The 27,256-nt window shown below is 42.6% G+C and overlaps 1 protein-coding gene across 3 annotated transcripts; it reads right to left on the bottom strand.

The window, feature by feature from the left end:
* Positions 1–23,672, bottom strand: LOC109323218 (carnosine N-methyltransferase 2-like). 3 transcript variants are annotated; one of them, XM_019554674.1, is made up of 8 exons: positions 23,406–23,672; positions 20,920–20,981; positions 15,530–15,668; positions 13,225–13,277; positions 8,581–8,688; positions 8,319–8,449; positions 1,134–1,227; positions 1–1,000 (listed from the first exon to the last, which is right to left on the bottom strand). In XM_019554674.1, exons 1-8 carry the CDS (start codon positions 23,429–23,431, stop codon positions 645–647), a joined length of 969 nt encoding a protein of 322 aa, XP_019410219.1. In that variant the 5' UTR covers positions 23,432–23,672; the 3' UTR covers positions 1–644. The 3 variants fall into 3 exon arrangements, with proteins under 3 accessions (XP_019410219.1, XP_019410220.1, XP_019410221.1); XM_019554675.1 differs by lacking the exon at positions 20,920–20,981; XM_019554676.1 differs by lacking the exons at positions 20,920–20,981; positions 23,406–23,672 and adding an exon at positions 17,234–17,857.
* Between the last annotated feature and the right edge of the window lie 3,584 nt (positions 23,673–27,256).

The raw sequence follows: 27,256 nt of genomic DNA, 5'->3' as shown, positions 1-27,256 counted from the left end.
TTTTACTTTTTTACTTTTCTTGTTAAAACAGAGAAACTTTTTACTTTTTTCTGGAATTTTTTTAAGCTCATTGTTAGTTTGCAGTCCCATCTCCATAATCAGAATTCATATTATGTCTATATAAAGAACAAAACATAGACTTTTGTATCAAAGAGCACAGAATACATATTTCTTCAGGTATGGGTTATAGCTATTCTGAAAACAACATGGTTACTGAATTCTTAGAAAGGTAAAGGTACTGTACACAGAAAACATGTAGCATCCTACATTGTACACATGATACAAGCATAATAAAAACTGTACGGGCAGAATTTTGGTATATTTTTTCTCCTTTTTTCAAGTTTCTAGTGTTTTTCATATATAACATCTGCTATAATACTTGTTTGTGGAGGAATCTTGTGCAGAAAAGTAGGGTTCCATTCCTAAAATATATTATGCAAAGCCCAGACTAGACTAAATATTTTGGGTGAAATCCTGGCCCATTGAAGTCAATGGTAAAGCCCCTGCTGACTTCAGCTGGGGGAAGATTTTCTACTTGGTGTGCATCACACAAAAGATTTTTAAGATTCTTCTCTTGGCGAGCCTGGCACTTATCCCTATGCAGCTTGTCTGATGAAAATAATGTCAGCATCTACTCCTCGGTGTTAGGATTTGACTACAATCATACTCAAATCATTACTGAAAATGATGCTTCCATCTTTTTTATGGCTACATTCTGGCTGGCACAGAGCCTCTTGGAGGCGCTTCTTAAGATCAAGAGGTGCAGTGCCCATGAAGTTTTTAGTCCCTGTCAGGAAATCCATCATGTGACCCCCAGTCATATCACCTTCAATAAAACATTTGGTGATATCCCAGCCAGATGGGAAATCGTACACTTGGTATTCAACTCCCATTCCCTCCAAAATATCTTTGATGTCATCAGATGTGATGTAGTGGCCACTGTCAGTTAAGGGCAAGCAGTGCCTGTATTTCTTCCATATGCTGGCCCATCCGCTGCTACCTGTTGAACACAGTGCCAGAAAGGTTAGTTTCACAAGTCCAAAATGTTCAAATATTAGCAAACTAAGTCAATCTGCAAGACAAGTATTTCTGATCTAATATTTCACATCTCTTATTTAAAAAAAAAATCCTACCTGATAAAATTATGATCAGAAGTTTGCCATTTTGGTCCAGACAGCTGTGGAAAAACTTGATGGTATTTGTAATATCATCCACACGGTAAAGCATCTACAAATCACAAAAAAGTGACAAACAGCTATACAGCCACAGTTACGTCATCCTGCCTTTACAGTGCAATGGGGCATTTTTAAGGCTTAACTCATTTCATTGCACTATATCGAGATGGTATGTCACGGTCATTCTCATCACAAATAACATTCATGTAAATGCTTGGAGAACAAAGAGGTTTAAATTTCATGATGAAACTGAAGGACTGTGGGAAGAGAAGCATGAGAAAAATCACACTGATGATCCAAGAGGAGTATCCTTGAACTGAATACATCAATCTCTGTCTTGAAGTTTTCTCTAGTGCTCATCATAGCATCTGATTGCTGACACACACGCTGAGCTGAATCACCCAACACTGGATGAAGCTGACCACATTTATGATGTGATGAAGTCTGGCATAAAAGATAATCTCTCCTCAATGGATAATCAGCATGGGGAGATTCACAAATGAGCAATTTATGGAATTCTGCCTCTGTCTAACTTCTTTCCTGAACAACATGTACACAACAAACAGGTACCTAGGACTGGAAGGGATCTTTTGAACCATTAGGTCTAGCCCCAAAATGGCATATATTTGTGAGCAGTTATATATTACATTAGATTAGTGGATTCATAGACCCCGGGGACCATTATGATATTCTAGTGTGCCATTTTGTATATGTAGGCCAAAGATCTTTTGTTCCAGAACCTGGATTAAAACATCTTTTGGAGGGAGATCTAATTTCATTTTTCAAATGCCAAGCAGTGGTGAATGCCCCCTGGTAAATTGTTTTGATGTTTAATTACCATAACATTTAAAGCTTCATTCTCCAGCTTCCCACATCCCTTTGACGGATGGAGAACAGAACTGGACACAGTATTCTGGCAGTGGACTGAGGCATATACTGAGGCAAGAGCGCTACTCTGTTTCTACTTGTTATCTCTTTGGTTACACATGCAAAAAGATCAAATTAGCAGCTTTAGCCACAGATTGTTTATTGATAGTAATTAACTTCAGCTTCCATTTCTGACTAAAATAAACTATTTTTATCTCCTGTGCATTAGGTATAAGTGTATTTGCTTTCTGTCTTCATAAATACAGGTTTTTTTATTCCACACAAAACTCTCATGTTTGTATTCAGTAAGTTCAAGGAAAATCCAATTTAGTTCTATGGGCCTGATCAAAAGCCCATGGAGTCAACTAAATGACCTCTATTGACTTCAATGGACTTTGAGCATAGTGTTATGTTCCCTACTTATGCAAACATTTTAGAAAGGTCAGAAGGTATTTAAGTAACTATACCCTGGACATAAAAATAGCACAATCCTTAATTTCCTGTTATCACTGATTATGTATCATGATATGGTTGAGTTTTAAGTTGACTCAAGGGATTTTGAGGAGACTTTTGTGGAAGGCATGCTGTTGCACTTTTGCAAATAACACAATTTCCTGTACCATCTGGCACTACCAGATGGTGCTGATCACTGTTGGTGACAAGCTAGAGGACTATCTGCACGACAGACCTGATACAATTCAATAGTTCTCAAAGGTACAATGCAAGTTCGGGGCACCATGGTGCTAGGTTCTGTACAAACTATTAAACAGACTTGGTCTCCGCTCCCTAAAAAAGAGCAAGCAATCTAAACCAAATCTCATGGCACCCCAGGGTGCCACAGCAGCCTGTCTGAGAATCACTGATCACAACTGACACATAACTAGGAGGGTGCTCAAGAGAGTAAGGGAGCATACAAGCAAAGTTGTTAGAGGAAAGAGGGACACAGCTGGAGACAGAAAAATGTAATATGGGGGAAAGGAGGAATGCAGGAGAGTATAGATGCAGAGGGATCCAGTTAGGACAAACAAGTAGGGCAAATGTTTGGGACAATGAGGAGACAACTCTCTTTTCCCTACTAGCAAGGTTGGGGGGTGGGGAGGAAGAAGATAGTCCCAACTTGGGTCTGGTGAGGATGGTAAGAGCAAGCCTCTAACAAGAAGGAAAGATGGCTTGCATTGTACCCATTTTTACTGGATAGTTCTCTGGTGCATTGGCTTAGTAAAGCCACAGCCCACTTAAATCACATCCCTGGTGTCTTGTCTTTCTTCCTGCCTTATCCAGGATGGTGGGTGGCCTTTAGCTCTGCTAATGTATATGTCTCCAGAGTGTTGCAGCTCAGAAACTTCAAACTAAATTTTCTTTCTGATGGTCTGGAGAGTGACTCCTAGAAGAACTGGCCAGGGAAAAGTGGAGGGAATGTGTGTCGATGTAGGTAATCCATCTGAAAATTTCTCTTTCACAAACTTAAACACGGTGTAAAATATTAAAGAAACATGACTAACTACTATTACCTACTATCTAATTGTATGATCTACAGGACTAGTCACTTGTAAGACAAGTTAACCTTGTAAAATAAGGTTAATGATTGTTTCAGCCAGGGAGGCAATATAATTTTAATGCTTTACTTGAAAAGCAATTTGCCATTTCCAGTGCAAATCAAGTTAACGCATTGTGTTACCTAGATGTTATCACTGCCAGAACATTTTCATCCCCTTATTGATATCACAGACCAACCACAAGGGATTCTGTCGTGGCCAGCAACAGAACAGCAAATCAGACTCTGTAACAGAGAGTAGGATGGCTTGTATGAAGGAATTTTTTTTACAATTTTTTGGCATATTTTCTTCTGGCATTTTTCATCATCCTATGATTATGAATTCAGACCCACAATCAGAAAAGAATCTCAGCAAGATCCATGTCCCCTACCAGTGCACGAGTTTTATAAATCCCTTCATATAAGGCATGTTCCAGACTTTCTAAGCTATTGTCATCATCCCTGCATAACAGCTTAATTAATTTTGCCCATTGTAACATAATCTACCTCTGTGGCTCCTCAAGACCCTGCATTCCACTTTGGATAACTCCTACATTACTATTCATCACAATCGATGCTACGCACATTTATTTCATAGAAAGCAGCTTTCAGATGAATAGCCCCTGCCACACCACAACAATTGCTTTAGCTTCACCTTAGATCCATTCTCTCTCTCACTCCGTTGAATTTTCTGCTGCATTTACAAGTTAAGGGAAGTAGGAACCAGAATACTGAAAAGTGGAGGTGTGGATGAACTGTTCACAAGTTAAGACCATTAAAGACTTTTGTAAATCAGGTGTGAGGAAATGCTCAGTAATAGACTGTTCATTCCCACATTCCTATATTGTAATAATTTGACTTGAAGGTCAGTTTAGCCCTGAAGACCTTGCAGTGTTTTGGTCTTTCCTTTGCCATTTGGCAATAACTGCCCCCTGCACTGTCCTAGGAGCACTGACCACACCCAGAACCAATATTCAAGCTACAGTGCTGGAGCGTATTTAAGTTGGGTTTTACTTAAATCAGCAGGTTTAGGTTGCAATTCTGAGTAGTAGGAAAGAAATGATTAAACAGTGCCAACCCATTAGGGAGAACCTTGGGTGCTGCTTGACTGAGTTCAAGACTACACTGGGATTTTTTTTGTGGATGACTGATTGATTGTACTTCTGCCAGAAAGGTGGAAAGTGACTGTACAGAGCTCATTTGGTAGATTGTATGTTAAAACAATCACAGAGAAGTAGGGCTGGAAAGGACCTTACGAGTGCCTATACATGAGCATTGAGGCTGCTCCGATGCACTGGAATTCCATTTGATTATTTGAGTTTGCTGGAGTGTGGCAGTTACCATGCTCCAGCAGCCTCCTATGTCTCTGACTGCACAAATACAGGCTGGGAAATGACAGGCTTGGCTGCGGTACTGCAGAGAAGAACCCAGGGGTTATAGTGGTCTATAAGCAGAATGTGAGCCAGTGTGCTCTTGCTGCAAAAAAAGACCAATAACATACTGGGTTGTATTAACAGGAGTATCACTTGCAAATTAAGAGAAGTGAATCTTCCACCCTGTTCAGCACTGGAGTATTGTGTCCAGTATTAAGCCCCACACTTCAAAAAGGATGTGGATAGATTGGAAAGAATCCAACAGAGACCAATTGGAATAATTAGAGGCCTGGGAAGACTACTTTATAAGGAAAGGCTGGAAGAACTAAGGGTTATTTCATTGGGAGAAGAGAACACTGTAGGGGGATTTTAAAACAGTCTTCAAATACCTGAAGGGAAATTATAGAGAGGATGGAGAGGGACTTTCCTCTTTCTCACAGGGAAGAGACCTTGGAGCAATGGCGTCAAGCTGCAGCAGGGAAAATTTAGAGATTAGGAAGAACTTTCTGACTATAAGGGTGGTTAAGTATTGTAACAAGCTACCCAGAAGAGTTAGAGACCATAATAATAGTCTCCATCCTTTCAAATTTTCAAGAGCACATTGGATAGACACCTGGCTGGAATGTTTTTGCCTGGGATGAGCCTGGATTAGATGACCAGGTGACGAGATGATCAGATGACCTTGTGAGGCCCCTTGCTATGATCCTATTAATTCAAAAGAAGGGGTAAAAAGAAAGAAAAAGAAAAAGAAGTAGATTTGAGAACAGATAAAACGAAAGCTTCGATTTCAACATAAACACATGGAAAAAAACACCAAATGCGTAAGTTTTATAATTAACCAAACCATCTTCTTCAAAGTTTCCAGTGAAAAATTTAAAATAGTTCTCCTGTACATACCCCACAGGACACCAGATGCTGTATGGGCCTTTTATGACCTTCAGCCTCCCCTACAACCATGCCCCTACCCCCCGCGCCAGGTATTACCAATCACTCATCATTGGGCACTCAGCCCCCAATCTCTGTTCCAGTTCATTCAGGCCTCCTTGCCTTTTCTCAGTCTCTGCCCCTGGGGCTCAGTCGCTGCCCATCCTAGAGCTCAAGCTGCTATTTCTCTGTCTACTTCTGGGCTATGGGCCCCTGGCTCTAGTTCTAACCCCTTGGGCTGTGGGCTCTCTAGCCATGTTTGTTCTCATCCACTTTAGGCTATGGGCTCCTGGCACCAGTTCTCACCTCTGTCAAGCTGGGGTTCTGCCCCTCTGGGCTACAGGCCACTAGCCACAGTTGTTGCCCCACGTGGGCTTGCCCCTTGGGTCACTGTGCTTCAGTCTCTCACTCTTCCCTAGGCTTGCTTCCCCTGGCCAGAGCCTATTCTGTGATTTGGGCCCTAGCAGGGCTCCCCGACACAGTCACATGCCACTCTGGCACCACTGAGACCTCCTAACCTCTCCTACCAGTGCCATCCTGTCCTCTGGTTATAACTATACCCAAAATTTAAGCACCCTGGCCACCACACAAACTGTAAGCCTACTGGCTATATCAGGAACCTACCCCGGTAAGCCTTTAATTCCTTACTTGTGGTCTTCATGGCAGTCAGTTCCCAGTATATCTCTCAGCCATGGGTCCTTGAGTGCAGAGCTCCTTCTCTGGGCAGCTTGCCATCCTCAGGGCAAGCAGCCTGAGCCAGTCACTCATGAAGAGTCCTTTCAGGGCAGAGCTCCATCCCTGGCCACCTGACTCAACTCCTGGGCTTTTGTGCTTCCTAAGCCTTGTCCCCTGCAGGTCAAGTGACTCTCCCCACCGCCTGCAGGGATTGCTCATCAGGAGCTGCCATCCAGTTTCCAAGGGAGCTGATGATTACCGCTACTGCTGCTTCCTCATTGTCCAGTTGGGCACTGCCCTATTGTCTTGTGGCAGCAGAGCTACTGCTGCACCAGGCACTCCTGTCCTTTGGTATCTAATTGCCTGCCTTCTTGTAGGCAGCTCGCTCTAAGCAGTATTCCCTTGGCTGGCTGCAGATGTTCCCATGTGTTCCAGTTTAACAGAATCTGACTAATATTACTTTTTTCTCTCACTTGTTGCATTTTATTTTTAATTATAATTAATTAGTGATGGCAGGAACAGTTACATGTTTTCACAGAGCTTACTGGTGATCTTATTACAAGGGGTCTTGCATCTTTTCCTGCCAAGTCTTTACTGGGAATTGTCAGAGAAATGACTGTAGACTAGGTGGAGCACAGCTCTATTCCAGAGTGGTACCTCCTAGTCTTATTGTGATTTTTTTTTGTCACCTACAGATGGCAAATATTTTGGAGTTAACACTGCATATTTCTCTGTATCCTTTATGCCTAATTGAATACCATTTTGAATGTTACTGCAATGCGAATAATAAAAAAATCATAAGAAATAGGATGGATGTGATTTTTAATGCCACTTTCAAAGAGAGATGGTTATATCCCAAGGTCATCTACATAATGCATAGAGAGTTAGTATGCAGTTCAATAAGCCTGCAGAACAAAGGAAACAGGGTGAAACACCCTATTAATCAAAGCCATGCTGCTTAAAAATCAGGATGCCACACAGAGCAAGAATGCTTGCTCACACTCCAAGCTGGCTGCTGGGTACTCAGGATGTATGAATGCCATGTAGTAATTGTTACCCAGTTCTACACTCTCCACAGCAACCACAATATAAAAATCAAGGCATCCTGCAGTAAAATGAAGATGATGGTATGACTTTTTCCAAGCATGTGAGAATGTACCTGGTGATACATAGTGATCATTTCAGCCAGTAATTCTCTCTTTTGCGGAATACAATTGATAGTTATTACCTTGCACAAATCGTCCCCATTTCCAAGGACTGTGCAGTGACATCAGCAAAGGAGGATGATAAAACTAATGTTCAGGCACCACAGTGATTAGATTCAATGGTAGGTTTTGGGACAACGGATTTTAGCTCACCACCAAGAGCAGAGCTTTAAGGCAGCCTTCAGTACTGACCTAAGGGAAAATCTCTGTGAGAGAATATGTTCATTTTCTAGTCCCACTACATCATTAACTTCTGCAGAGATTAGTACCAGTTTGTTGTGATTTTCTGCTGAGAACATGTGCCCACTGGGACCCGATTCGTAATCACCATGTTCTTTCAGATAGGCCACTGAAAAGCCCAAAAGCCTGATAGTAATGACTTTTGGATATAACAGACTCAGGCTGGGCTTGAATCAAACAAAATCTGTCATGTTATTAAAATGTCTATAAAGTGGGGAGGGGAGCAGGATGTGCCCCTCAGTGCTCAGAACCTTCTGACGTGCAGTCCTGTCTCAGCAGAAGGTTTTACAACCGCAAAAATCGTATTAAAATAATATTTCTTTACCTGAATCATATGTATGAAGTCAAATTTCTTTGGTGCATTTTTCTCTTTCACTTGCTGTTCATACTCAGTGGAAGTTATCTGGTGCCAAATAAATGAGACATTCTGAAGATCAGGAGATTTATTAATTAATGCTGTTTATAAAGTAAAAAAACAAAGAAACATGAATTTCACCAAAAAAACCCCAAAACCACCTAGGTTAATATTCATAACTACCTTGTATCAAAACACAGGCATCCTCTTGCCTTAACAATGTGCGCCGTACCTTTGTATGATGCAGCATGCTGTGGATTGGGTTCTATGACTTCATTATTAATCAAGACTCCTGGGTGCTGTGCCTGCATTATCCTGATCATTTTCAAGTCCTGTTCACCTAGACAATACATACATAGTAAATACTTTTAAAATGTCAAAAAAGAAGTCCATTAGGAAGCAGTCAGCTATTATATCATCTGATCAAAAATCATGCCTTTTCTAATTTTTTTACAGTAAAATATAATCTAATTATAGTAATAATCTAGTAGGTGGTTCAAGCACCTACAATGAACACCTTCAAGAGAAATTTGGACGCTTATCTTGCTGGGATCCTATGACCCCAGCCCCTCGGGCAGGGGGCTGGACTCGATGATCTTCCGAGGTCCCTTCCAGCCCTAAGGTCTATGAAATCTATGAAATACCAGTACCGCTGTCCCCATACAAGCAGTTTGCATAGTATAAACAGGAAAATGTAATGGAACAAGGAATAATGGGACATAGAAACAATGAAAGCTAAGCAGTAATGGGACCTACTAAAGGTGGTACTTACTTGGTTACATGGCAAACCAATCAAAGTAATTAGGATAAATAAACAATGTTAGTTATCCGCTTAATTCTAAGCAAGCTGGACAAAAGAGTAATTATTTATCCTAAGGTAACTGGTTCTTTCAACGGTGTTGTCCACACAAGTTCTACAGAAGTTTCTGGTCAATAGATTCCACTGGGGCTGCACGTGATACCTATGTGATTTCACATCATTCAAAATGATGACACAACGGCAAGAGGGGGATAAGCCACCCTTCCGTTCTTTTGCCAGAAGTGTTGGACTCTAATAGCAGGGAAAGAGGCTGGATTGTAGAATTGTGTGAACAATGTGTCATATTTTGTTGCATATAACACGCACCTTTTCTCCCAAAACCAGTGTCCCCCCCCGCTCAATTCAGCACATATTAAGCAAGAATCTATTAGTACTCAAGATAGGTGCACCCTATTTTGACTCCTGGTCTAAAGTGCAACAGTTGTGGCATTACTATTCAGGCAGTTGAAGGAGTCAATTGACCTAATGTCTAATTGTTTTTCACTCCACTTACATTGCAGCCCTGCCCTGCTTCTATTTGCCCCACACACTAACGCAGCATGCTAGGACAGCAGAAGTACCATAGAGATGCTCTGGCCAGATGCCAGAGTGCTTCTGGAGGTCTGAGCCCCAGCCTGCCTCCGGGCACACTGCAGAACCCTTTTTCTGGGGTGGGGGTTTTTTCATACTTGGAAATCCAGGTATCAAATTAGAGCCCGTGATGCAAATACATAGCACGGGGAACATTTTTTTGTTCTCAGCATGCCAAACTGGTTTGAAATGTCACAACAGACATGTGCACACTCATCTAGATGTGCCCCTAGTGTGCAGGCATGGACCCAAGGAACTCCAAAAGAATCTGGTCCCTGGGAGAGAAGTGCATGCAGATGAAGCAGAGACATTCTAGGTAATGACAGTTGTGTCTCTGGTAGATACAACTGTATGTTGACATATTCTATAAATACATATAGACACAGATATAGGGCAGACTGCTGCATTTACCAATCCTGACTAATGTCTTGTCTCATGTGTAACTCCAGAGGTACATGTGAGGTGAAGAATATGTTGATTACAAATGTGACCTGAGACCAAGTGTGCTAGAGTTCAGACTTTATTTTGACCTGAGTTCATTGATGAGGAAGAGAGATGCTGATTGCTGTATTCTGGCCAGGGTATGGCTCAGGACTGGTCAAAAATGTCTTATGAAATGTGTAGCACTGCTTCTGTAAACATGAGCAGAATGCTTCTCAGATGTTGCAGGCTGATGAATGCTGTTTATTTACTGTGCAGTTTGGTAATCACTTAAATCCCCAAACCAACAGAAAAAGCCACAAATAAAAGCTGTTTGCCATTCCTTAAAGCATTTTTAGGTGGTCAGTGAGCGCGGCCAGTTCTACGTTCCACTGTGATTTGATTTTGATTCGGAAACTACGTAATTACACCTGAAACTTGCTTTTAATTGTCTGTGTTCTATTATTTTTCATTTTGGTGTCTTTATTCTCCTTGTTTTACAAAGCGTTCCTTCATCTCTTCATCTCATACAGTTTCATCCTAGTTATAATCAGTTCCCTATTCTTCTTGTTGGCTAAGCACCAACATCCGGGAGGTTAGGGGGAAGTTAGATCACATTAAAAATGGCTACCCAATCTAAGGTACATCAGGATGGGCAGGGCTAGTGGCAGGGTGTTGATGGGTGGGGAGTGCAAGTAGGGTCAATGGGAAATTGGGGGTTCAAGTAGCATCTGTGGGAGGGATTGAGGGGATATGGGGAGCAGATGGCATCTGTAGGAGGGATCAGGGGTTGAGTGGTGGATGGTAACCCCAGGAGAGATTGGAGCAGTCAGAACAGGTAGGATCGGGGAGGGGGGGCAGTCAGCATCCACAGGAGGCATATCAGTGGGTCAGGTGGTGTCTGTAGGGGATGGGGAGGTAGGCAGGATCTGCAAGAGGGATTAGGGGTGCAAATAGGTTCCATGGGGGATGGAGGGCCTGGTAGGATCTGCAGGAGGGATTGTGGGGGTCTACAGGGAGTCTTGGGGCTATTTTTAGCCTCCTGGTCTCCCCCATCCTTCCTGCCCCTTTTCCCACTGACACTTACTTCCTTAGTTTCCAGCAGTGGTGAATGCTGATAAAGTCAGCACCTGAAGCAGCTTGCAAGATAGGGGGTTTAGGAGCCTGAGGGGTGGGACTGCTTCACAGGTGGGGATGAGGGGCCAGGGGGCTAAAAATAGGCTGCTGCCAGGGGAAAGGTAGGAAAAGCACAGCCTGGGGCTGGGGCAATGGCTGGGCTTTCCCAGCCCTGGGGCTGTGCAGGTAACTGTACAGAAGTGCCATTCACCCATCTAACCTAGATCAATTAAGTTTGAATGTACATCGATCCAAGTTTATCTTAAACCGGGTTCTGCCGTTCTGTAGACCAGTCTGTTCTGTTCGGATCTTAGATTGATTATATGTAACGTCTGCACCTGGGCAAACTAAATTAGATCAGATGGCCATTTTTAATGTGATCTAACCTCTCCGTAAGACTCCTGAACATGTCAGCCTTTAAATGATCAGTCTTCAAGATTAGGAAGTTGCAAGGGGGTGTGGCAGAGACAGCCACGTCATTGTACCAGTATGAACAGTGACAGATTCAGTGACTGTTAGATGTGATTTTCCAGGTCTCATTCACTTCCCAGTCTTGTATAAATCTAGCTGTTTAAGTTTACTGGAAGGAATCAGGTACTACACATCAACTTCAATCAATTCATGAAAATATTCATGAAGCAGGAGTGAAGTTCAAATGAAAGAGGCCATTCTGATAACTCAAACCTATCAGAAATCTGGAATTTACTGTTTAGTTACTGATAGTTGTTCCAACTGTGAAAAAACACTGCATGACTGAGAAAACTTGATCTGGGTCACCACCAGCCATCAAGGATAGCGAGTAGGTAACCAGCCTCCATTAATAACCTAGTGTGCTAAACTCACTTTTTTGGTATTCGTGACATAAGATTCCTAGCATGAAAAGGTCAGAGCTCATAATTAATCTTTCTATCAACACTCTGGACCACAGCAGAGGAACCTCTGCTTTCCAGTCCCCAGACAGTCTTGAGTGGAGTGCTAGTCATGCCAAATTGTGAAGGCATTTCATAAAACAGCTGTCCCGATAATGGATATTTTCCTTACAGAATTTTTCACAGAAAAATAAGTCCTCATTAGAAATGTCCCTATCAGGTAATGGTTTTTCCTTTTGAAATGGCATTAAACTCTAAGAAAACATAGGAGAGTTTATTTTTTAGACTTGTGCCCTGCTCCCACCCCCCAAAAAGATTTATAGTGCATTTTTCCCTCTACTTTTTCAGACATTTTCTCAATTTTTGGAAAAACAAAGCCTCAAGTATGTACTCTGTTACCGTCTCTAATTCAAAGGAGCAAATAAAAACTAAGAGAAAGTGTCAGGTTTAAAGGTGGAAGTCTTGAGCAAGAATTTAATGCTTACAATTGAAGGTGTTATTTCTAAAATGAAAATTATGACTCTGAAAACATGAACTTTTCTCAATTTGTTCAATCTTCTCCTAACTTTGCATGAGAGAAAAATAAATCTGGACATTTCTCCAGAGTTTTTAAAAATACAAATATCTGAAAATACCAAAAATTCATGTTTTCCAAAATAGTATATTTTTAAAAATCATCAGAAATGAGGTTTTGCTCCAAAAACATTTTCCATTACAGTCCATTTTCAATGAAAAATAAACTTTGGAATGTTCAAACCCCCCCCCCCCAGCCTTAATCAACTGCATTGTTTCAACATGTACAGCTAGAACTGGAACTAAAGTCAACACATTTTTCTCATTTGTTAGATAAATAGGGATTTGAATCCAGGTGCTTAATGAAGAAAGGCTATTTTAACTGTTGATTCAGGTCCCCATTTCCTTCACTTTCTATTTCACTGTAAATTCGACATACTAAAATAGTTTCCATACTTTTCTTTATTTTTTTCAATGTTTTGACAGGACTTTCTATAATGTACCAAATCCTTAAAATAGAAACACAGGTGTAGTACATTAGTTTTGTTATTAGCTTTAAACATCTTACCTGTGCCACTTCCAACTCCCAGAACATTTATAGTGGATTTTCCATTTCCAAGACTGAAATGATAAATGCATACAATGCATTATTCAATCATAATGTTAAGACCAAGTCTCTGTGTTAAATCTATTAAAGTGCATGGTATTGGTGCTAATGCAGAAACAAAATATCCCAGGATTTAGTATATTTTTTGCAGAATTCACTGAAGCTTGTCACCTAAACTGACCTAGAAATGTGACGGTCTCCTCATAGCTGTGCCTGTACTATACTGCACTGCATGAATATGCTCCATACCAACAGCTGACTCATATTTCAAAGTAGAGAAGTACAGTTGGCAGTTGGCTACTGTATTAAATGTCATTCATTTGCATTCAATGAAAAATATTTTTACAGCCAAGGAGAATGATGTGCCAGAATCTAGTGCAACAAAGTATCCCTAGACTAGAGTTATCAAGTAATTGATGCCGCTGGCAATTTATATCTAGAGTACAACAGTTCAGTTCCCGTAAAAGATCTTCCTGAGAAAAGTCACCGCTGCCATTACTCGTTGTCACTGAAGAGAAGTCTAATGACTATTTCCTGTGTGATATTCTAGGGTCATATAGCAGGCTGTGCATCCCAAACCCTTCACATTCAGACCCAAGATTTCTCAACCTTTGCCTCCCTTTCCACCTTTTCCCCTTCTCACACAAACTACACACTTTTCTGACCACCTACCCAGCCTTTGTATATATCCTGACTCTGCCTCCAAGCCACTAATACACCTGGTACCATCTTTAGCCCTTCCCTCATCCATAAACCATCTCAGGATTTAACCTACCTCACCCAGGGCTACAACACTAGCTTGTGCATGCCCCACTGTCTACACTTGTGTATTTCTAGACTCTTTCACCACCTTCAGAAAATTCATGGCCACATCCCACCATTCCCCTCTTTGGAAGAGGAGTCCAGTATCCTTTTTCTTCCTCTCTCAAGCTATTCTGCTGATTCTGGATGGTTGTTCCCCCTGTGCTAAACCCTTGTGGGTTCTGCCATTAAGGGCTGCTAGTTTCCAATTGCAGTCAACAGGATCTTCTGGACAGTGACATTTCTTGGCACCTAAAAAGGCCATATAAATAAAATGGCACCATTTTCTTTTGCTGTCACTCTCCCACAATAGAACTCAAAAACCATTGATTGCTCTTGGGAAAGCCACCTGTGCAATGACCTGCAAATTTTGAAAGCAACAGAGGCAGCAGTAAGGAGGAAATTGTGCTGCTCTTCTTTGACCTGCAGAAAGGTTCAGCTTTCCCTTCGTCACTAGCCTATGTATTAGTGATAAATCCATGACATACTAAGAGAAAAGCCAGGTAGTGCTCTCTGAAAAGCTTATTAATAGATAATGAGGAGTGAAGGTAATTGGCTTTCTTCTCTTAAAAACACTTGAAGGTGAGTGTGGGTGTTCCAAACCGTCTGTCCACTGAAAATGTAAATAAAGGGGGTTTGGGGAAATGGTTAAACTGAGGCTCTGACCCTGGGAAAATCATCTAATTAAAAGGGTATGGGTATGGAAATGAGATTTTAGTTCTTGTTATGCCACAAGCTGAGAAGTAATATAGTGCATTAATTGAAATAGCATGGGTCTAATAGAACTTTCTAAAAAGTGCTATAAGGGATTTTAAAAGTCAAACGCCTTGAAAATTTCTTCATCCCTGAGAAGATCCTCTAAGATATTTAATAGAGTCTACTTTGCATTGCACAAGCTCCTGCCATTCAGGCTCATCCCAAGGAAAACTAAAGTGCGAGTCTATGAAACCATAGTCAGGCCGTCATCTCTGGCAGTCAAACCTGGGTTCTCTCACAAGCAAACAAGATACTACATTGTTTTGAAAGGACACTTTTACAGAAAATCTTTGGTGCACAGTATGATCCCATTACTCACAAATGACACATAAGAGCCAACTACATCAATTGGCAAGGATAATATCAGTTCTACAAAGACACAACCTTGGCACAGGGAATCATAGCACAACACCTACAGGGGCAGGGCCACATTGAAAGAATAGAAGTGATATGAACATGAAAGAAACAGCTGCTTGAGGTACAGGAGTGGGGAAGGCCACCCAGGTGACCAAGATGAAGAGGGCTAGATGATGTAATGTCAGACCAATAAATGTGAATGACTGGGGGATGAAAGTACACGACAGACAGGAATGGATGAAGATAATGAAGGCAGTCAAGGGCCTCTAAATTATTATTTAGTATTATTTGTATCCCACTTCACTAATGCAATTGTTCACCTCTTTAACAGTCTTATGGAAATCTTTCTTACCTGGCTAGTATTTGGGGCATTTCTTTATTAATGAACTGTTCCATACATTGATGTTCAGTCGAGTGATCCAAGAATGACTTAAAGGCCTGTACATATTCTTCTGCTGTGAGGCTTCTCATGGTAGGGATCATGTATAGCTCTTGAAAGAAAACACAGATTGTGCATGTTAGCAGCTTCAAAACAGCAGCAAGAATTATGTGTAACCTGAACATGACTCTCATACTGGCTTGGACTTCTGTTTGACAAGCTCCCAAATCTTTGACTCAGAAAATGATTCTTTTCTAGTACTTGACTTTTGTCACAGGGCCAAAGATCCTGAGTAGACTGCACCCAACTGATGCTCCTGTAGCACTGGGATGAGGCACCAGCTGCATGGTAGCTAATAGAAGACTACCAGCACATGGAGAAGACCAGTTTATGTTGCAAGCAGTTGTTCTCTATTGTTAAAATGTTGCATGACTGTGGCAGAAGACGGGTGCACTGGTGAGTGGTGATGTAATGGATCCAGTGTTGAATATATAACAGGTAGGGCTGCGTGAAGCTTCAGTCACTGATTTGATTCAGCAGATATTCAGCCCAATTCCGTGGCCAGATCTCTGAATCTGAATCGAATCAGGAGATGCTTTAATCTCTCCAAATCTAATTGGAACCCTTCGGATATACTCAGAGAGATTCAGTGATTCAGACATAGACACAGCATTAAATGTTTTTTCTACATACCTCAAGGTATCAGAAGGCTCATGAACGCTGTGATGGTGGGGTGGATGGAGTAGCCCATGGGAGCGTGGGGGGGGCTCCCCAGCACGCTGGCTGGAAGACCCGGAAGTGGATCAGAAGCACTTCTGGTCTGCTTCTGGGTCTGCCATGGAGTGTATGGGGGTCCCCCCACCCTGCCCCCCCAGCTCAGAGACTTGTGCCTCCTGTGTCGGGGGGGGGCACCTGGGATCCCCCCACAGCTGACTGCCAAGCCAAGGTGGCACGGGGGGGTGGGGGACAGTCCCCTGTGCACTCAGCAACAGACCAGAAGTGGAAACGGAAGTACTTCCAGTCCACTTCTGGGTCCACTGCTGAGCATGCAGCTGCCTCCCCATCCCCCCGGCACTCCTGTGGGATGCTCTATTTGCATTCACAAACCACACCTGATACCTCAAGGTATGTAAAAAAAACCATTTAAACCTGTGTCTATGGCCGAATCACTGATTCCCCAAATCAGCATCAAATCTTCAGATTTGGAATTCTGCCAAATTGAATCGGGACAGTGATCCAAATCATCAAATCACTGTCCCCCAATTCAGGCCGAATCTGAATCCCATTTCATGCACCTCTAATAACCGGGCCATTGCCAGGGTGAAGCTGAGCTGCCTGAGGTCTCTGAAGAGCGAAGACTTGACAGGTGCACCCTCATCAGAACACCCAATGGGCACCAAAGTCTTACTATAGCTTGGGACGCTGACCAACTTGGTCTCAAGAATGCTTTTTGACTAAGCCCCATCCTCTCAGGAATAATATGAACATCACTTTGACACCACTTTAAGTGTCATCAAGTGAGCCATGGTAGAATAATGTAGTGACTTCTCTGAGGAAACATAACACACTTAAATCCCAAATTTAATTTAATTTGAAAAAAGAATTAGATTTATCCAACACCTTGATTATTTGGATATTTCTGAAGCCTCCCAAGACCTTTGGATTATGGAAGTTTACTTCTATTTTGGGAATAGACTGTGCCTTTGTTCTTCATGACCAGCCAGGCAACTAAGTAGGTCCTTCTTAAATCTTGAGTCCAGATGTAGTTCGGAGCTGGTGCAAATGAGCAGGCATGAGGGTAATGAAACATGCTCTCACAAAGGCCAGGGAAGCTGCATATTCCATCACTCTTCCCTGTCCAAGAAGCTGCAGAGAGGGCCATTCCTGCCAGAAGAGCCATTGCATCCGTATTTGACATCTCCAGTCATGAAGCCATATAGTGACAGTCTGTCCCAGCAGCCAGGAAATGTTTCACTACCATATAAACAAACACAGAATGACAGCTGAGTATGCTTTTGAGCATTTGCAGAAGCACTGGAGATGTCCCATGACTAGTTAAACCTCGGCAAGCCAAACAATCCCATTGTTGCTGCTACATGCTGTATGATATTTAAAAGATGTGCCAGTGGGATGACAGTGGAGGTGGACAGACTGTCTGTGGACTCCGAGCAGCTCAACACATGGATAATAACTAGAACCTGCTACGATGATTTGCAACTGAAAGATACTCTAAGGGTGAGTCCTAATGACTGCACACGTGAAGGAGCATGCATTTCCCATGGGACAAAAAGCAGCAGCACAAATACGTCCCTGGGCCCACCCCTGCACATGTGCTCAGGCATGAGGCAAAGTGACCCAGGTGAGGTAGAGGGGCTCAGGCCATCACCTGTGCTGGCCCCAGCCACCTTACCTGGGGTCCTGTGGACCTCCCAAGGCAACAGCAGTGCTGAGTTGGCCACTCTGGCTGGCCAGGCTCCCTTTCTGGTGCCACAGGCTGTGGCTGCACGCACCACTTTTTTCAGTGGAGATCACTGGGATCTCCTGGTGTCAAAAAAAGTTGCCATGCTGCAAATCAGCAGTCCAGTGAACAGGTGCACATGCATTGCATGTAGTTTGTGGGACCTCAAACTGCTTTGAGGCATTGCAAACCACATGTGTGTGTTCATTGGGATGCACCCTAAAAAAAATCATAGCTGCGTAATAAATCATACCAGCATTTATTTTAATTTATTTTAAAATGTTGCTAGGGGGCTTTTTATCATATGCCTATGCATGTAAGTGACTGTGCTTTTTTAAGCTAGCAGAGTGAAATGTATAACACAATAAGAAGCATTTTATCTGACATAACAACAGTGGCTCTGTGTTTCCATTAGGGTGGCCATCATAGAGGACAGTCCACTTTTCCTCTGTCCTTTGTTGATATGAAACTGGCCCAGGAGAACTGCACATGCAGTGAAACATCACTTTGGGGGCAGACTCGTATACTGGCCCTGTTTTCTACCTAGAAAGTTTGCTTCACCAATGAAAGGGAAAGGGCACAGATGCCCATACAGTTACTGGCAGCACCAGAACTTGCACTTTGTATTCTGTGTGCCCAGGTGGGGTTATTGTTTTCAAATGGGAGCTGGGGGGTGGAGGGGAAGCAGGAATAGATGAGTGGAGGGCAAGCACACGTTGAGAGGGAAAGCAACATCACAACACTCACTACGTCTGTCTTCACCTTTCTCACTGGCTCTGGTTCTGGCTGTTCTCCGTTTTGAAGAGTCTGTCTCTGGGTGGAAGGAGGTGAGTATCTCTGTCCTCCTCATTCAAAGAGGCTTTGACCTCTTTCCCGCTGTGGGGCTTTTTCAGATGTTCCCTCCTCAGGACCCCAGGAAGTGTCCTTTCTCATTGGGTGGAGGTTAGGTCCTCAGACAAGTATGCAGTAAGGCTCTTTATAGAAGGGCCAAGTGACTGGCATAAGCCCAACGTTTTCATTCTGCAAGATCTTCCTGTGTTATGTCCGGGCCTTGGCTCAACACTGTTTTTCATCACTGTCCTCTTCTATGTCCTTGTAAACATATGTTCCTGCGTTTATTGACAAGCTGTGTTTACACGGCCTCTCTCCCAAAATGCCGAGTACATCCACCACTTCTTTCTTCTCCAGGTTGGAGCATGGGATTTCAAAGCCCATTTCTCTGCAACACTTGGTCATAGGGAAAGAGACTTTTCCGAAACAAAGGGACATTTCAAAGGGGCCTCTTGTTTGTTCTGGAAACCTTGGTGACAGCAGTCAAGCACATGGTATTATGGGATTGCTATTGGGGACCTGCTATTGCTGAGAGGAGCAAAGCTTTGTGTCAGTGACTGTATGTGTTGGCTAAGAGCTCAGGGGGGTGGTGTTATTCAGGCAATACAGACCCGATGTCTTGTCAACTTTCAAGCACTTTGTGTGTGCATGCAAATTTTTGTCAGTGGATTTCAATTTCCATTGACAAAACTTCCTAGTGTAGAGAGACGGCTTAATCTGTCAGTGTCTCACTGCCCCACCTGCAGAATGGAGCTAATATATCTGCAACCCTTGCACAGCAAGGAAAAACGTCTTTACAAGCTGAGTGCCGAGGGTTTGGATCACACTACCCCCAGAGAGGTGGTACAGTCATCCACCCTGGTGATCTTTAAAAAATGTCTTGATACCCATCTTGATGGAGTCATCTTATCCCAGAAGTCTTTCTTGCCTAAGTGCAGGGGGGCTAGACCCGATGATCTGCAAAGTCCCTTCCAGCCCCTAACAACTATGAAACTATTTGGCCACAGCTCACTGGAGCTGCCAAGCTTTGGGATTTTTATGCAAGGAAATGCCTTGTTGATAGATTTTTTCCTTGGCTTTAGGGAAACAAGAGCTCATGTATATCTTTTTATTCCTAAACAAACAAAATTATACTATAGAATATACCTGCATCCTATAAGTGATTTTTCATCCTGACTGAAACAGCCCCATAAGGCCTTCAACATTGGCTTACTTAGACCAAAAGGCAACAGTAGGACTAAAATCTATGGCACCGCACATACACAGCCTGCTTACCTTCAATAACATCATCATAGTGAGCAATAAGGCAGAAAAAGTCAATATTCCTCCCAGTAATTTATTTCTATCATCTCTTCATTGGCAACACACAGAGCTTCAAAAATTATTATTGAACGTCAACTGAGAGAGACTTCCAATGGAAGCTGCTGGAAGCAGAAAATGACTCTATATTTCATTGATGATAAAATAAGGGACTTCCTATTAATTATGTATTGCCTCTTGAAGATGATGAGGAACAGAGTTTCTTTGTCCATCTCACTGTCAGAAATGCATCTCAGAGTGTAGGATGTTATACATGATAGTGGCACCGTGTGGATACTATTCAGAAGGAAATAACCATCTTTCTCCTAGAATGAATAGGCAAGCATGGAAGAATAATTCAACAGAATATCACCCTCCCCCCTTTATCTTGTTTGGACTGGTGTGAGCTCTGAACTTAGTGAGCTGTGGGTATTAGGAAACCTTTGTGTCATAGTTATGGAAGACACACACTGAGATCTTCTGTGTCATTGGTCCAGTTATCCATGTCCTTTAAAGCATCTAGAGCTGCTAATTCCCTACTCTGGTAGGCACCCCAGTGCATCTAGCAGAGTCTCAGGCCATTCCAATACTTTGAAATATGCCCACAAGCAAATTTGAGTTGCTGTCAAACTGACATGCGTGTAAACAGTAACCAGTTTAGCCTATTTCCTAACCATCTCAACATCTGTTTCCAAATGGATTAAGACATGTTTTTAATTAGTAAAAGACTACATGGTTTTTGTTTTAAAGTAACCTTTCTTTACTTCAGAAATACCTGAATTGTTGCATGGAGCTGTCAGAATCTCTGCTTCAAAGTTCATTCTGTGGAACCTATTCCTGTACGGAAAATACAACCTTTCAATTATTTGTAGAACCTACATTGACACTGGAAATGCCTAGAAACTGCAGAAAAAATTCCAAGATAATCTTCCTTCCTTTATCGTCAATACTAACTGTGCATTAATACCAGGATAAAAATAATCAACTTCATTTGTCAGCTAATTCCCTATGAAGGCCAAAATGCATTTAATACCAACTTCGAGATTTACACAATAGGCCCAGGTACGTGAATCTTCTAAAGAAATGGAGAGCCAATATCAGTGCAGGGTGCTAGCTCACCTGATCTGACATGTGCCTCATGATCTTTAATCATGACCAGAAGTAACAATGATGTCACAGAATTCAACATACATTTTACCATTGACTTCAGAACAAGGTTCCTAGGTTCGAAGCAATAAATTGTTATAACCAATTCAAAGTCCAGGACTGATTTTCCTTTGGTTTTAGCTTTTTACTTTATTGTGGGTGGGTATGGATGAGTCACATGTGAATCTCTCTGGCTCACTTTTCTCACTTATAAAGTGAAGGTGAGATTTAAATGATTGTATAAATGGGAGAGGATATGTGAAGTGCAGCAAAGTAGACGTGATGAGCAAAGTAAATTTGGAGTCATGGCCAAGTGGAATGACAATGGAATTGAGGATATGGACATAACAAGAACTTACTGTGAGAAAAAAGGGTGTGAGACCCCGTCATGCACTAATTGCTCTATGCAGGTGCCCGCCGTGCAGTCTCTTTTGCCCACAGCACATGAGGTAAACTAGAAACTTAACCTTCAACAGAAGAGGGCTATGGCACTGCAGTTTAACTTTCACTTACCATGGGGTAACTGGGTGCACATGGGCAATTATTGTGAAGCAACTGTTCTATGGCGAGGTTTTTACCTACTTTTATGGTGCTATAAATTGTTTATACATCCATACGTTGAGCTGCACTGGGAGAGGAAAGGAAAGAGAGAGAGATAGTAAGAGAGGGATGAAATGGATGCCCTTTACAGCACTGTTTCAGCACTGCCAAGGATGAGACTCAGGTAGGTTTTATTATACTGACTCCTGCTCACAGGCTATTAGAAAGTACTTCAGGAAATAAAGATTGCAAAAAGGAGAATTCACCCATAACTTCCCATTGGAGACACTAGCAGAAACACTAAACAATAAAAATATATTTGGGAGGAATTCAAGAGCAAGGTTCTGCTTTCTAGAAGTAACTGTGTATATATTGTCATTAGCAAAGGGGGAGCAGAGATGTGACAAAATGCCCAAATTGCACACAGTTTAGGTTGATGAAGGCTTGGAAAGTGTAGGGTACTCCAGAGCACCTCACAGATCAAGGGTGCTGCAAAGTATTGCAAGAAATCTTAGTTAAAATCACAAGTGAACAGCTTCTTACTCTCAAGTTGTAGATACTAATTGCAAGTTCACCAAACAAACCTGAAATCCATATCATCAGCTCCAGGGTGGTCACAGGCTAACTTTCCATTTACTTCCTCACCTACTCTATTGTCTTTTACTTGCTCAGTTTGATAAAATGAGCAAGATCATTTTCAGAATAAATCTTCCACTTAACTTCTGTGAAGCAAGATAGTTTCCCCAGCATAAGGAGGAGAAAGTTAAGTTCAGGTCAGCAGGGAGGCTGCCAAATATATATACAGTACTTCATTTCTGACCGGTCAAACGTTTCCAGCTATCTTAAGACAACTTGCCAAGTGCCTTGAGTCAAGCGTAGTGTACCTACCAGTAGGTAGGTACCTCCCAGTATAAAAGTCACCAAGTTAGACTTTCCAACCAAACCTTCCACAAGCCTGTGACTTTAACCACATGGTATGATTTCTAAGATTAATAATGGCTACAGGGAAGAAGTTGCATAGATTTAAAAGGAAAAAAAAAAGGCTTATTTACCTATACCAGTAAATGGGCATTTTCTTAAAAACCAGCCTAATATAAAATATGATCTGAAAACTGACTGCATAACATTGTACCCTTTATTTAATAGTTTTGCTCTCCATGGGTCAGAGCAGGGGGGAAATGCACTGGCCAGTTTGTTGACCATGTTACAGTGTCCTGCTGACCCAGCTGATCCTCTAAGAGCATAATTGTCACACTCTCTCAAAACGACCAATATCAAATGCTTCTGAGGACAGGACAAAGAGCTGTAGTGTCTACTTCCTCATAGCCTAACCTTGGTTAAGGATGAAGTTTAGTATCTCTTGATGATTAACATTTCTATTCTTATAGCCACAATGCCTCCTGGATAAACTGAGGCATGGGAAGGGAACATGACACCTTTGGTCACATTATGAGTCAATGGTAGAGAACAAATGAGGCAGCCATTATGTCTTGCTTCTTTTTGACATAATGTTGGTACCTATCATTTTAATTTTTTGCACTACACTTTTGCAATGTTGTATTAAAGGTTTCTTACCTTTTCATCTCAGGCACTGACTCCATACTTTGGTCTTGTCCACGTCCTTGCTTTTCTGGACTTGGTTCTTTGTTTCTTCTTTCTTCTAGTTTTATAAAAGTTTCAGCTGGCGTCTGCCCCTAGATTACAGTATATATTTGGTGCTGCCTTCTAAGCTCTGGTGGTACTACTGAGTATTCCTCTCATCCAAGCTCAAGCTGAAAAATGACAACATGCTCTGGTTCAGCATAACTAAAGGTTAGTGACAGATTTGACTCTTAAGTTAGCGTTTCCACCTGTTCATTTACTGTGTTCATTTACCAGAGAGTTTTCAGTGACCTCTAGTGTTTGGTACGATTTTACTGGCACCTGTCATCACAACTGAAATCTGATCCACAAAGACAAATATAGCATGTTAAGTCATGTAATTTACTGTGCAGAATGTCTAGAAAGCTGGCTCTTATCAGCAGAGCGGGGGGAAAACTATGTTGAATATGACCTGTACTTTTCCCAAGAAAGAAAGAGATGAATTAATATCTCAAATCAGTGACAAGACAGGGCTTGGAGTTAAAAATTGACCACATGTGTTAATGGATAGGGTGTTCGAATCAGACTCGGGAGACGTGGATTCTATTCCTGTCTTGGTTATTAACTCACTCTGTGACCTTGGGCCATGTCTCTGTTTCTTTTTTTCCAGTCAGCCTAAGTCTACTCTATAGACTTAGATTTTTAAATTATTTGGGGCAGGAACTCTCTTACTATTTGTCTGAATAATGCCTAGTACTACTGAGGTGCTACTATAAATGCAACATTTCAGGTCAAGTTAATTTACAACAATAATCTGTTGCTCCTCTTAACTGGTGAGAAAAGGTACATTCGTGATGAAATGTAATGTCAGCAGATCTGGGTTCTGTTCCTGGTTCTGCCCCAGATTTCCTTAGAGAATTCAAAAAAGTCCCTTAAGCTCTTGTGCCTCGGTGTGCTCCCCTGTAAAACAGGAAACATTAGAGAGAGAATTTGTCTGTGGTGCTGTGTTGTTGTGAGCATCATTAATATTCCTAAGGTGCATTGTGCTTCCTCTTAGACTCTTAGTGTTGTGTTAGGCTAGGGACAGACGTTACACACAAACTGGTTCAAGTGATCAAAAACTGGTTTAAACCTGCAACAGAACAGATGCTCAGTGCAGATAAACCAGTTTGAAAATGGCTGAAACCAGTTTAAGATAAATCTGGTTGAATGTAATATCAGACTTAACTGATTCAGGTCAAGCTGGTTCATGCAATGTCTGTCCCAGACTCCTTACATTCAATTAATTCACATTAGGTTTACTGCATGGTGAAATTCTGTGTAGTAAGCCCAGTGCAAATTAATAGCACATGTAGCTGCACCTATTGTGAAATACTGTGCAGTAAAATTCTACTGTAAGCCTTCCCTGGGAGCATGTCTACATGTGCTCCCTGTTAGGAGCAGATTCACTCCCATCCTGCTCTACCCCCCTGCAGCAGCCAGGAGGAGCTCCAGGCTCCCAAGGGCTGGCAAGGGACATAGGTCTAGTTCCAATGCACATGGGGCCAGAAGAGCAGTGCCAGCTACAACAGCAGCTGTCTCCTGGACCTGTGCACATAGGGAGGGAGGCACCAGGCTGGGAGAAAGTTACCCCTGCAGTGGGAAGAGGTCTCTTGGCCCCATGCTCATTGGGACACACAGCTGCCAGCAAGCCCTCTGCCGGACTGGGCTTCCCTGCCTGGAAGGGGATTTGCTGGAAGCTGTCTCAGGTGTGGGGCAACTGCCAGCAAGCCTCCTGCTGGACAGGAAGGAATGGGGCACACTGGCAGCTGCCCTGATTGGGTTCCCAGCCCACTCACCCACTGCAGTAGCTCTGCTCTAGGAACCCAGCTGCTGCCTGAACCCTGGAACAACTCTGTGTGACGTGGAGCTGACTGGTCCGGAGGGGCAGTGGGAGCTCCAAGTCACTTCCAGACAGCGTCCCTGCTGGGCAGGGATACCTCTACCACTACATGGGGATTGGGAGGGTCCCAATATCCAGGTGGCTGCCAGGCAGCATCTCTGCTGAGTGGAGATGCCTCTCCTAGCCACATTGGTATTGGTCCTGATCCAATCCCCATGTGCCTGGGATGCAGCAGTCCAGGCTGGTGGGACAGCTCTGCTGGCCACATGGGGATCAGGATGGTTCTGATCCCCATGTGGCAGGGCCTAAGCCTGATGCCTGGGAGCAAGCTGCTCCCACTCAGCATCTACATGTGTACTAGTATGCAGTAGCTAATGTGGAGTTAATCTACTACCTATATTAGCTAGTAGAAAACTCCGCATTAGCTTACTTAATGGTGCAGAAACTGTTGCTCATGCTTACATGGCGATGCTTTACTGCACAGTAGATTAGTCTACTGTGCAGTAAATCACCTTGTGTAGATGTGCCCAATATGTGAAACAAAAATTTGCTTCACTTGTTCTTTTGTACAGCACCAAAGGATGCAGAAGGGTAGACTAGGGGAGTGGTTTACAACCTGTGGTCCTTGGACCCCTGGGGGTCCACATGCTATATCTAAGGGGTCCATGAAAGACGCCTATCATCATTCAAAAGTATGTGAATACCCCCCCTTACAATTCAAATGGGTTTGCACCTTCGTCCAAAATTTCCAAAGGCGTCTTCAGCTCCGTTCGAAATTTTGAGGGGTCCAAAAATGAAAAAAGATTGAAAAGCACTGGACTAGGGCATTGCTAGTAAGACTTTTTGTAGTGTAGAATAGCATACCATGTTCCCAAACCTGCACAAAGTGTGCCAAAGAGCTTTTGTGTCTAAGAGTATCCAGGCTCCCAAATAAAGAACCGTTCAATGTTCATTACAATTGAGGGCAGTCTTCTCTACTGTGAGGGACACTCTTATTAACTGGCTGAAGGTGAAAAGGGAGCATTCAGAGAGCTCATCCAGTAAGTGACACTGGATGAGTTTCCAGCTGATGTTAGATAAGGTTATGGAAAGGGTTGTGTAGGGGGAATCAGATTCACTTGAACTGGAACAGATAATAAGCAGAACAGCTACTACATAAAACAAATCTCTTCTTACTCAAATTCTCTCCTTCCAACCCCCTAAAAGCTTTCTCTAAAATCTGATTTCAGAAGTTCAATAGATTCATAGCGTTCCAAACTAAGCAGAGACTGAGTGTAAGTCAGGAGCCAACAGACAGCGAGTGCAGAGAACTAAGGGACTGGTGTCATAGAATCATAGAACATTAGGGCTAGAAGGAATGTTAGGAGGTCACATCTAGTCCAACCCCTGCTCAAAGCAGGACCTGTCCCAACTAGATCATCCCAGCCAAAACTCTGTCTAGCTGAGTTCTGAAAACCTCCAAGTATGGAGCTTCCACCACCTGTCTGGGTAACCCAGGGATGGGCAATTATTTTGGGCAGATGGCCTCTTACTGAGTTTTGGCAAGCTACCAAGGGCCACATGGGTATCTCCGTCCCTTGACAGGTGCCCTGCCCTCTTGTTGCCATCTTGGGACCAGAAGTCCTACCCCCTAACCCCCAACCTTTGCCACCAAAAGTCCCTCCCCAAATACTCCTTTCAGCAAGGGGCTTTGCCATTTCAGAACCAGAAAAATACCAAATTATATTCTAAAAATTGAACATCTACAACATTCATTAATTTGATTTTAATTTTTTTTGTCCTGATTGACATGTGTTTGTGTATGTGTACATAGAGGTGATTGCACAGTAGCTTAAAATGAAGGCCTACTTTTGTATATTGTGGCGGGGGTGGGTATAGGTTTATGAGAGGCTGCGGGTGTGTGGGTATGTGGGGGAAGCTGTGTGGCGGGGCTTTGTGGGGTGGATAGGTGTGGGGTAAGGGA

The sequence above is a fragment of the Crocodylus porosus genome, unplaced genomic scaffold (genome assembly GCF_001723895.1).
Source record: "Crocodylus porosus isolate Cpor-Errol unplaced genomic scaffold, CroPor_comp1, whole genome shotgun sequence".
NCBI lineage: Eukaryota > Metazoa > Chordata > Crocodylia > Crocodylidae > Crocodylus > Crocodylus porosus.
The sequence above is the reverse complement of the archived record's forward strand: the minus strand, read 5'-3'. Positions and strand labels throughout refer to the sequence as shown.